This window comes from Mycteria americana, unplaced genomic scaffold (genome assembly GCF_035582795.1).
Source record: "Mycteria americana isolate JAX WOST 10 ecotype Jacksonville Zoo and Gardens unplaced genomic scaffold, USCA_MyAme_1.0 Scaffold_245, whole genome shotgun sequence".
Taxonomy (NCBI): domain Eukaryota; kingdom Metazoa; phylum Chordata; class Aves; order Ciconiiformes; family Ciconiidae; genus Mycteria; species Mycteria americana.
In genome coordinates, this window is record NW_027445584.1 from 17,630 (window position 1) to 29,813 (window position 12,184).

The following is a 12,184-nucleotide window of genomic DNA, read 5'->3' on the forward strand; positions in this document are numbered from 1 at the left end:
GGGGCGGGGCCGCGCGGGGCACGCCGGGAGCGCCGCCTGGCGGGGGGGAGGACTCGGACTACACCTCCCGCCGGCCCCCGCGCCACGCGTTGCTAGGCGACGGGCGCCTGTGGGCGGACCTCCGCGGGAGGGGCGGGGCGTCGCGCACACACCCCCGTAGCCGCGCCTCCCTTCGCATGACCACGCCCCCGCGCGGCCGCGCCCCGTCACGGCCACGCCCCCCCTCCCGGCCCGGGCCGCCTTGTAAGGTAGAGGCGCGCGCGCGGGGGGCGGGGTTTTGCATACATTAGCGTGTGGCCCCGCCCCCGCGGGCCGCGGCCGGGCATGGAGCGGGGCCGGGAGCGGCGCGGCGGGGCCGGGGGGTTCGGGGGAACGGGGGGAACCGGGGGGCTCGGGGGGGCCGGGCCCCCCCCAGAGCGGCTCCGCCTGGTCGTGCTGGGCGGTGGCGGCGTCGGGAAGAGCGCGCTGAGCGTCCGCTTCGTCCAGGTACGGGGGGACCCCCCCAAAACCGGGACAACACCCTGCCCCCCCCCCCCCCCGAAACCGGGACACCCCCCCCCAAAACAGGGATCACCCCTCCCCGAAACCGGGGCACCCCCCAAGACCGGGATATCCCTCGAAACCGGGACACCCCCCCCAAAACAGGGACCACCCCCCCGAAACCGGGGACACCCCCAAAACCGGGACACCCCCCCCAAAACCGGGGCACCCCCCAAAACCGGGATACCCCCCCCAAAACCCCGACACCCCCCCCCAAAAACAGGGACCACCCCCCCCCGAAACCGGGGACACCCCCGAAACCGGGACACCCCCCCCCAAAACAGGGACCACCCCCCCGAAAGCGGGACACCCCCCCCAAAACAGGGATCACCCCTCCCCGAAACCGGGGACACCCCCAAAACCGGGACACCCCCCCCCTCGAAACCGGGACACCCCCAAAACAGGGACCACCCCCCCCCGAAACCGGGGACACCCCCAAACCGGGACACCCCCCCCCCGAAAGCGGGACACCGCCCCCCAAAACCGGGGCACCCCCCAAGACCGGGATACCCCCTCGAAACCGGGACACCCCCCCCAAAACAGGGACCACCCCCCCGAAACCGGGGACACCCCCAAAACCGGGACACCCCCCCCAAAACCGGGGCACCCCCCAAAACCGGGATACCCCCCCCAAAACCCCGACACCCCCCCCCAAAAACAGGGACCACCCCCCCCCGAAACCGGGGACACCCCCGAAACCGGGACACCCCCCCCAAAACAGGGACCACCCCCCCGAAAGCGGGACACCCCCCCCAAAACAGGGATCACCCCTCCCCGAAACCGGGGACACCCCCAAAACCGGGACACCCCCCCCCTCGAAACCGGGACACCCCCAAAACAGGGACCACCCCCCCCCGAAACCGGGGACACCCCCAAACCGGGAAACCCCCCCCCCCCGAAAGCGGGACACTGCCCCCCAAAACCGGGGCACCCCCCAAGACCGGGATACCCCCTCGAAACCGGGACACCCCCCCCAAAACAGGGACCACCCCCCCGAAACCGGGGACACCCCCAAAACCGGGACACCCCCCCCCAAAACCGGGGCCCCCCCCAAAACCGGGATACCCCCCCAAAACCCCGACACCCCCCCCCAAAAACAGGGACCACCCCCCCCCCCGAAACCGGGGACACCCCCGAAAGCGGGACACCCCCCCCAAAACAGGGATCACCCCTCCCCGAAACCGGGGACACCCCCAAAACCGGGACACCCCCCCCCTCGAAACCGGGACACCCCCAAAACAGGGACCACCCCCCCCCGAAACCGGGGACACCCCCAAACCGGGACACCCCCCCCCGAAAGCGGGACACTGCCCCCCAAAACCGAGGCACCCCCCAAGACCGGGATACCCCCTCGAAACCGGGACACCCCCCCCAAAACAGGGACCACCCCCCCGAAACCGGGGAACCCCCTCCAAAACAGGGACCACCCCCCCCAAAACCGGGGCACCCCCCAAGACCGGGATACCCCCCCCGAAACCCCGACACCCCCCCCCAAAAACAGGGACCACCCCCTCCCGAAACCGGGGACACCCCCAAAACCGGGACACCCCCCCCCTCGAAACCGGGACACGCCCAAAACAGGGACCACCCCCCCGAAAGCGGGACCCCCCCCAAAACCGGGACCCCCTCCATAATCGGGACACCCCCCCCCCCCAAACCAGGACCCCCTCCCCAAAACCGGGACCCCCCCCCAATCGGACCCCCCCCTAAACCCGGGACCACGCCCCCAAAACCGGGGGACCCCCCCCTATAATTGGGGGACCCCCCCTAAACCGGGACCTCCCCCCAAAACTGGGCCCCCCCCCTCCATAATCGGTGCCCCTCCGCTAAACTGGGGGCCCCCCCGAAACCGGGACCCCCCCCCCAAACCCGGGAGGTTCCCGGGCATCCCCTCACTGGGACATCTCCCCCCCCCTCCCCCCGAGGGCACCCCAAAACCAGCCCCCCCCCCCCTCCGAGGGCACCCCCGAACTGGGGACCCTCCTCGCACCCCCTCCCCCCAACAGGGACCCCCCCAAACTGTAACTCTCTCTGGGACCCCCCCCCCCCAAAACCGGCACCCCCCCGGGGCACCCCCAAACGGGGACCCCTGACCTGGGACCCCCCCAAACCGGGACCCCCAAACTGGGGGCTCCCTGGGGCACCCCCAAACTGGGCCCCCTGACCTGAGACCACCCCAGGACCCCCCCGAACTGGCACCACCCCCCCCAAACCGGGACCCCCAAACTGGGGGCTCCCCTAAAACAGACCCGACCCCCCCCCCCCGGGGGCCCCTAAACTGGGGAGCCCCAACCTGAGACCCCCCCAAACCTGGACCACCGGAGTAGGGGGGACCCCCTTGATTTGGGGGGGGGGGGGGTGTGCCCGGATGCCTGGGGCCCGCCCAGTTTGGGGGTTCGGGCACCCGGACTCCTGTGCCCCCCCCAATTTCGGGGTTCACCTGCCTGGAGCCTCGGTGTCCCCCCCCCACTTTGGGGGTTCAGGACCCCGGAATCCTGTGTCCCCCCCCCCACTTTGGGGGTTCGGGTGCCCGGATGCCTGGGTCCCCCCCCCACTTTGGGGGTTCAGGACCCCGGACTCCTGTGTCCCCCCCCAGTTTGGGGGTTCGGGCACCCGGACACCTCAGTGCCCCCCCATTTTGTCGCTTTGGGTGCCCACACACTGGGGTCCCCCCCAGTTTGGGGTTGGGGGGGGGCCTCAGGTACCCGGACTCCAGGGGGCCCCCCAGTTTGGGGGTGGGGGCCAGTCAGGCATCCCCCCCCCCCAAGTTTGGGGGTTCAGGACCCCGGAATCCTGTGTGTGTGTCCCCCCCACTTTGGGGGTTTGCTGCCCAGAGCCTGGGTCCCCCCCCCCAGTTTGGGGGGGTTCGGGCACCCGGACACCTGGGTCCCCCCCCCACTTTGGGGGTTCAGGACCCCGGACTCCTGCATCCCCCCCCCAGTTTGGGGGTTCGGGCACCCGGACTCCTGTGCCCCCCCCAGTTTCGGGGTTCACCTGCCTGGTGCCTCGGTGTCCCCCCCCCAGTTTGGGGGTTCAGGACCCCGGAATCCTGCGTGTCCCCCCCCAGTTTGGGGGGGTTCGGGCACCCGGACACCTGGGTCCCCCCCCGACTTTGGGGGTTCAGGACCCCGGACTCCAGTGTCCCCCCCAGTTTGGGGGTGTCAGACACCCGGACTCCTGTGCCCCCCCAGTTTCGGGGTTCACCTGCCTGGAGCCTCGCTGTCCCCCCCAGTTTGGGGGTTCAGGACCCTGGACTCCCGCGTCCCCCCCCCCCACTTTGGGGGTTCAAGACCCCGGAATCCTGTGTGTGTCCCCCCCCCCAGTTTGGGGGTTCAGGACCCCGGAATCCTGTGTGTCCCCCCCACCCCCACTTTGGGGGTTCAGGACCCCAGAATCCTGTTCCCCCCCCCCCCCCCAGTTTGGGGTTCAGGACCCCGGAATCCTGTGTGTGTCCCCCCCAAATTTGGGGGTTCAGGACCCCGGAATCCTGTGTGTCCCCCCCCCAGTTTGGGGGGGTTCGGGCACCCGGACACCTGGGTCCCCCCCCCACTTTGGGGGTTCAGGAACCCGGACTCCTGCGTCCCCCCCAGTTTGGGGGTGTCAGGCACTCAGACTCCTGTGTCCCCCCCCCCCCCGCCGTTTGGGGGTTCACCTGCCTGGAGCCTCGGTGTCCCCCCCCCAGTTTGGGGGTTCAGGACCCCGGAATCCTGCGTGTCCCCCCCCAGTTTGGGGGTTCAGGACCCCGGCCTCCCGCATCCCCCCCAATTTGGGGGGGGGGGGGGGGCTCAGGCACCCTGCCACAGTTGGACCCCCCCCCAATTTAGCAGTGGCGTGGGGGTGGGGGGTGCCCAGTCGGACACCCCCTCCCCCCCCCCCAAAAAAAAAAAAGTTTGGGGGTTCAGGCCCCCCTCCCACCTCCCCCCCCCCCCCCCCCAGTCCTACTTCGTCCCCGACTACGACCCCACCATCGAGGACTCCTACGCCAAGCTCTGCACCGTGGACGGGGTCCCCGCGCGCCTCGACAGTGAGTGGGGGGGGGGGGACACCCCCAAAATACCTGGGACCCCTAAGAAATTTGGGGGGGACCCCCCCCCCCCCACCTCTGTGACCCCCCCCCTCGCGGCAGTCCTGGACACGGCGGGGCAGGAGGAATTTGGGGCGATGCGGGAGCAGCACCTGCGGGCGGGCGACGGCTTCCTCCTCGTCTTCGCCATCGACGATCGCGAGAGGTAACGGGGGGACCCCCCCCCCCCCCCCAAACCCCCCCCCCCGGGCACCCCAAAACCGAGGCGGGGGCCCTCGCGTGCCCCTGAGCGCCCCAAATTCCCGACGTCCCTCCCGGCACCCCTAAAAATCCGCTGGCAGATTTCTCGCACGGCCCCAACGGGCTCCGGAACCCCGAAACTCCGCCCTTGCACCCCAAAAGCTGACACAGACCCGGCACGGAGCACCCCAAAACACCCCCGCCCCCCCCCAGCACCCCAAAACTCCCCCTTGCACCCCAAAACCTGACACAGACCCGGCACTGAGCACCCCAAAACATCCCGGCACCCCCAGACCCCTCGCACAGCCCCTGCCCCACCCAGCACCCCGAAACTCCCCCTTGCACCCCAAAACCTGACCGGATTCTGGCACTGAGCACCCCAAAACCTCCTTGACACCCCCAAACCCCTCGCACAGCCCCCACCCCCCCCGGCACCCCGAAACTCCGCCCTTGCACCCCAAAACCTGACACAGACCCGGCACGGAGCACCCCAAATCACCCCCGCCCCCCCCCAGCACCCCAAAACTCCCCTTTGCACCCCAAAACCTGACACCGACCCAGCCCCGAGCACCCCAAAACACCCCCTGCCCCCCCAAACCCCTCGCACAGCCCCCGCCCCCCCCGGCACCCCGAAACTCCCCCTTGCACCCCAAAACCTGACACAGACCCAGCCCCGAGCACCCCAAAACACCCCCGCCCCCCCAGCACCCCGAAACTCCCCGCTTGTACCCCAAAACCTGACACAGACCCGGCACGGAGCACCCCAAAACGTCCCGGCACCCCCAAACCCCTCGCACAGCCCCCACGCCCCCGGCACCCCGAAACTCCCCCTTGCACCCCAAAACCTGACCGGATTCTGGCACTGAGCACCCCAAAACCTCCTTGACACCCCCAAACCCCTCGCACAGCCCCCGCCCCCCCCGGCACCCCGAAACTCCCCCTTGCACCCCAAAACCTGACACCGACCCAGCACGGAGCACCCCAAAACACCCCCGCCCCCCCCCAGCATCCCGAAACTCCCCGCTTGTACCCCAAAACCTGACACAGACCCGGCACTGAGCACCCCAAAACATCCCGGCACCCCCAGACCCCTCACACAGCCCCCGCCCCCCCCAGCCCCCCGAAACTCCCCCCTTGCACCCCAAAACCTGACCCGGATGTGGCACTGAGCACCCCAAAACACCCCCGCCCCCCCCAAACCCCTCACACAGCCCCCACCCCCCCCGGCACCCCGAAACTCCCCCTTGCACCCCAAAACCTGACCGGGATCTGGCACTGAGCACCCCAAAACACCCCCGCCCCCCCCAGCACCCCAAAACCTGACACAGACCCAGCCCCGAGCACCCCAAAACATCCCAGCACCCCCAAACCCCTCGCACAGCCCCTGCCCCCCCGGCACCCCGAAACTCCCCCTTGCACCCCAAAACCTGACACAGACCCGGCACTGAGCACCCCAAAACATCCCGGCACCCCCAGACCCCTCACACAGCCCCCGCCCCCCCCAGCACCCCGAAACTCCCCCTTGCACCCCAAAACCTGACCGGATTCTGGCACTGAGCACCCCAAAACCTCCTTGACACCCCCAAACCCCTCGCACAGCCCCCACCCCCCCCGGCACCCCGAAACTCCCCCTTGCACCCCAAAACCTGACACAGACCCGGCACTGAGCACCCCAAAACAGTCCTGGCCCCCCCAAACGCCTCGCACAGCCCCTGCCCCCCCCAGCACCCCAAAACTCTCCCTTGCATCCCAAAACCTGACGCGGATCTGGCACTGAGCACCCCAAAACAGCCCCGCCCCCCCAAACCCCTCACACAGCCCCTGGGCCCCCCGGCACCCCGAAACTCCCCCTTGCACCCCAAAAACCTGACCCGGATCTGGCACTGAGCACCCCAAAACACCCCCGCCCCCCCCAGCACCCCAAAACTCCCCCCTTGCACCCCAAAACCTGACCCGGATCTGGCACTGAGCACCCCAAAACAGCCCCTGCCCCCCCCAGCACCCCGAAACTCCCCCCTTGCACCCCAAAACCTGACCGGATTCTGGCACTGAGCACCCCAAAACCTCCTTGACACCCCCAACCCCTCGCACAGCCCCACCCCCCCCGGCACCCCGAAACTCCGCCCTTGCACCCCAAAACCTGACACAGACCGGCACGGAGCACCCCAAATCACCCCCGCCCCCCCCCAGCACCCCAAAACTCCCCTTTGCACCCCAAAACCTGACACCGACCCAGCCCCGAGCACCCCAAAACACCCCCTGCCCCCCAAACCCCTCGCACAGCCCCCGCCCCCCCGGCACCCCGAAACTCCGCCCTTGCACCCCAAAACCTGACACCGACCCAGCCCCGAGCACCCCAAAACAGCCCCGCCCCCCCAGCACCCCGAAACTCCCCGCTTGCACCCCAAAACCTGACCCGGATCTGGCACTGAGCACCCCAAAACATCCCGGCACCCCCAGACCCCTCACACAGCCCCCACCCCCCCCGGCACCCCGAAACTCCGCCCTTGCACCCCAAACCTGACCGGATCTGGCACTGAGCACCCCAAAACACCCCCGCCCCCCCCAGCACCCCAAAACCTGACACAGACCCAGCCCCGAGCACCCCAAAATTCCCCCTGGCAACCCCCAAACCCTCCCTGAGACCCCCCCCCTTCCCCAGCCCTGGACCCCCCCCAGCCCCCCCAAACCCCCTCTGGCACCCCCAAACCTGCCCCCAGCCCCCCCAAATCTACCCCAGCCCCCCCCCCATTCCCACCCCGGGACCCCCCCATTCCTGCCCTGGCACCCCCAAACCTGCCCCCAGCCCCCCCATTTCTGCCCTGGACCCCCTGTTCCCACCCCCAGCCCCCCCAAATCTGCCCCCGGCCCCCCCCTTCCCACCCCGGGACCCCCCATTCCCACCCCCAGCCCCCCCATTCCTGCCCCAGCCCCCCCCGTTCCCACCCCTGCTCCCCAAACCTGCCTCTAGTGCCCCCCAAATCTGCCCCATCCCCCCCACTTCCCACCCAGCCCCCCCATTCCTGCCCCAGCCCCCCCCGTTCCTGCCCTGGCACCCCCAAACCTGCCCCCAGCCCCCCCATTTCTGCCCTGGACCCCCCATTCCGACCCCCAGCCCCCCCCAAACCTGCCCCATCCCCTCCCCTTCCCACCCCGGGACCCCCCCAAACCTGCCCCATCCCCCCCATTCCCACCCCTGCTCCCCCAAACCTGCCTTTAGTCCCCCCGAATCTGCCCCAGCCCCCCCAATCTGCCCCAGCCCCCCCATTCCCGCCCTGGCCCCCCCGTTCCTGCTCTTGGACCCCCCATTCCTGCCCCCAGCCCCCCCCCATTTCTGCCCTGGACCCCCCGTTCCCACCCTCAGCCCCCCCAAACCTGCCCCAGCCCCCCCATTCCCACCCCTGCTCCCCCCAAACCTGCCTCTAGCCCCCCCCAAATCTGCCCCAGCCCCCCCAATCTGTCCCAGCCCCCCCGTTCCCACCCCTGACCCCCCCATATCTGCCCCAGCCCCCCCATTCCTGCTCTTGGACCCCCCAAACCCACCCCCAGCCCCCCTGTTCCCACCCTGGCACCCCCAAACCTGCCCCAGCCCCCCCGTTCCCACCCTGACCACCCCCATTCCCGCCCTGGCCCCCCCGTTCCTGCTCTTGGACCCCCCATTCCTGCCCCCCAGCCCCCCAATTCCCACCCTGGCACCCCCCAAAACCTGCCCCCAGCCCCCCCCCCCCGCCCATTCCCACCCCAGGACCCCTCCCCCCACCCCAACCTCCCCCTCCCCCCCCCCATGCCGTTCCTCCTCCCCCTCCCCTCCCCCCCCCCCCCCCCCCCCCCAGTTTCGGGGTGCTGCCGCGGCTGCACGGGCAGATCCTGCGGGTGAAGGACCGGGACGACGTCCCCGCCGTCATGGTGGGCAACAAGGCCGACCTCCTCCCCCAGCGCCAGGTACCCCCCACCCCCCGGGACCCCCCCGGGACCCCCCGGGACCCCCCCAACCCCCTGGGACCCCCCCAACCCCCTGGGAAACCCCCCCCCCCCCGGAACCTCCCTGACGCAGCCCCCGTTTCCACACGGACCTGAAAAGCGCCGGACAGGAAGTGCCTCCGCCCCCTCCCCGCCGGGCCCAGAACAGGAAGTCCCGCCCTACTGAGCAACAGGGTTTGCCCAGCACAGGAAGTCCCGCCCCTGCTGGCCCCCCCCACCCCCCCCGGGACAGGAAGTCCCGCCTCCACTGGCCTGCTTGGGTTGGCCGAGAACAGGAAGTCCCGCCTTCTCTGGAAGCAGGATGGGAAGTCCCGCCCCCTGCCCTGCCCAGCTTGGTTTCACCCACAAGAGGAAATCCCGCCCCATATGTCCATGGAACAGGAAGTCCCGCCCCCTTTGGCCACAGAGCAGGAAGTCCCGCCCTCTCTGGCCTGCTTGGTTTCACCCAGGACAGGAAGTCCCACCCCCTCTTGCCCCAGAACAGGAAGTCCCGCCCCCTTTTGGCCATCTTGGGCTCGTACAGGAAGTCCCGCCCCTGGCGGGGTTGTTGATGCGCTTCCCGGAAGAGGAAGTCCCGCCCTCCAGGTCAGGCGGCCATCTTGGATCCACTCAAAACAGGAAGTCCCGCCTCTTCGGGCCCAGCAGCCATCTTGGGCCCGCTCAGAACAGGAAGTCCCGCCTCTGCGTGCCCGGCGGCCATCTTGGGCCCGCTCAGAACAGGAAGTCCCGCCTCTGCGTGCCCGGCGGCCATCTTGGGCCCCCTCAGAACAGAGCCCCCCACCCTACAGCCCACGGCGGCCATCTTGAGCACCCTCCCCACACCCCCAACCCCTCCGGCGGCCATCTTGGAGGCGCGCCCGGCCCCGCAGGGCCTCAATCCCCTCGCCCAGAGCCCGTGGGCCCAGTGAAGGGGGGGTGTGGGGTGAAGGGGGGTGTGTGGGGTGTTGGGGGGTGTGGGGTGTTGGGGGGGTGTCAGCCCCCGCCCCCCCAGCACCGCTGTGCCCCCAGGTGCCGCGGGAGGAGGCGCAGGCCTTCGCCCGCCAGAACCGCCTGCGCTACCTGGAGGCCTCGGCCAAGACCCAGCTCAACGTGGACGAGGCCTTCCACGAGCTCGTGCGGGCCGTCAGGTGGGGGGGGCTTGGGGGGGGGGGGGGGGGGGGGCACCCCAAAACCCCTGGGGATCCCCCCCCCCCCCCCAGCTCCAGCTTAACCCACCCCCTCCCCTTTTGTTTGACCCCCCCCCCCCCCACAGGCGCTTCCGGGGAGCAGGAGACCCCCCCGGCGCTGCCCCCGCCCCCCCGCAGCAAGGACCCCCCCCGCTGCCCCTGCGCCCTCCTCTGACCCCCCCGCACCCCAAAACGCCCCCCCCCAACTTCTTGCAGACCCCCCCCCCCCAGGCCTGGTTTTGGGGGGGCCGCTTGCTGACACTACCCCACGGACCCTCCATTTTGGGGAGCCCCTTTTTGTAACACACACACCCCCCCCCGGTTTAGGGCCCCCCTTCTTGCAGACACCCCCCCCCCCCAATCCCTTTTCTGGGCACCCCCTTTTTAGCCCCCCCCCGCCTCCTATGTTGAGGTCCCCTCCTTTACGAGGGGTCTCCAACCCCCCAATTTGGGGGTCTCGGGGCCCCCCCTTCTTTCTAGCCCCCCCCCGGGGCCCCCCCTTCTTTTCTAGCCCCCCTCAACCTCTTTTGGGGGCTCCCTCCTCCATGGGACCCCCTAAACCCTCCAATTTGGGGGTCCCAAGAACCCCCTCCTTCCTGCCCCCCCATCCCCCCCCCCCCCCCCATTTGGGGTCCCCCCCATATTGCCCCCCCCCCCCCTTTTCACCCCCTCCCCCTCCACTTTGGGGTCCCAGAGCCCTCCCAGCTCCCCAATTTGGGGTCCCTCTCCCCCCACACCCCCAGTTTTTTTTTTTGGGGGGGGGGGTCCCCTCAGTTTCACCCCAGAAGGACCCAGGAGTCTGGGGGGGGGCCCCCCAGCTTCGCTCGGACACATCCCCCCCCCCCCACCCCGGGAGGGGGGACACGCACACAGCCCCCCCCCCCCCCCCTTCGGTATCACAAATTTGGGGGGGGGGCCCCTGTGCCCCCCCCCCCCCCCCCAGCTGCTGTAAATACCAAAGCCCCCCCCCTCATTGGGGGGGGGTCACACATTAAAGCGCCTTAAAAGCCGGTGTGCACACGCGTGTGCGAGGGGTCATGCGTGTGCGAGGGGGGGGGCACGGGGCTCACATGGGGGTGCTCGTGCGAGGACGACCCCCCCCCCCCCCCCCCCCCCCCCACTCGGGTGAGGGGGATCCTGGGGGTGCAAGGACACCCCCCCCCCCCAATTGTGGGAGACCCCCAGGACCTGGCAGGACCCCACTCTGCGAGGCCCCCCCCCCCCAAGTTGTGTGCCCCCCCCCCAAATCTGAGCCCCGCCCCAGCCCTACAAGACCCCTCGTGTGAGCCCCCCCAAGTCCCAGCCCCCCAAGTGTGTGCCCGCCAAGTCCGAGCCCCCCCAGGTCTGTGCCCCCCAAGTCTAAGCCCCCCAAGTCCGAGCCCCCCCAATTCTGTGCCCCCCCCAAGTCCGAGCCCCCCCCAAGTCTGTGCCCCCCAAGTCTGAGCCCCCCAAGTCTGTGCCCCCCAAGTCTAAGCCCCCCCAAATCTGTGCCCCCCAAGTCTGAGCCCCCCCAAATCTGTGCCCCTCAAGTCTAAGCTCCCTAATCTGTGCCCCCCAAGTCTGTGTCCCCCAAGTCTGAGCCCCCAAGTCTGAGCCCCCCCCAAATCTGTGCCCCCGAAGTCTGAGCCCCCCAAGTCTGAGTCCCCCCAAATCTGTGCCCCCCAAGTCTGAGCCCCCCAAGTCTGAGCCCCCCAAATCTGTGCCCCTCAAGTCTAAGCCCCCCTAAATCTGTGCCCCCCAAGTCTGTGTCCCCCAAGTCTGAGCCCCCAAGTCTGAGCCCCCCCAAATCTAAGCCCCCAAGTCTGAGCCCCCCAAGTCCAAGCCCCCCCAAATCTGTGCCCAAGTCTGTGCCCCCAAGTCTGAGCCCCCCCAAATCTGTGCCCCCGAAGTCTGAGCCCCCCCAAGTCTGAGTCCCCCCCAAATCTGTGCCCCCCAAGTCTAAGCCCCCAAAATCTGTGCCCCCTCAAGTCTGAGCCCCCCAGCTCATGCGAGCCCCCCCCGACAAGACCCCCCAAAGTGCTGCGACCCCCCCACCCCCCCAATTCACCCAAGACTCCCCCCAAGCCGCATCACCCCCCCCATTCCCCCCCAGCCCCCCCTCCCACGAGCCCCCCCAAACCCTCCGACCCCCCCCCACCCCCTGCCCCCCCCCCAGCCCTCCCCCCCCCTCTTTCGGGGTCCCCCCCCCCCCAAAAACGAGGAGACTCAGGAACGATAAAAAGGTCTCGGCAAC

At 70.0% G+C, this 12,184-nt stretch overlaps 1 protein-coding gene across 1 annotated transcript; it reads left to right on the top strand.

Moving 5' to 3' along the window:
* Nucleotides 1-324: 324 nt before the first annotated feature.
* LOC142403400 (ras-like protein 2) lies at nt 325-11,855 on the top strand (the record flags this gene model as incomplete). The annotated part of the gene is made up of 8 exons (XM_075489639.1): nt 325-486; nt 4,477-4,564; nt 4,667-4,769; nt 8,638-8,746; nt 9,794-9,912; nt 10,038-10,182; nt 11,216-11,293; nt 11,694-11,855. Coding segments are annotated over exons 1-8 (966 nt in total), but the record flags the coding sequence as incomplete, so codon positions are not given.
* Nucleotides 11,856-12,184: the final 329 nt, after the last annotated feature.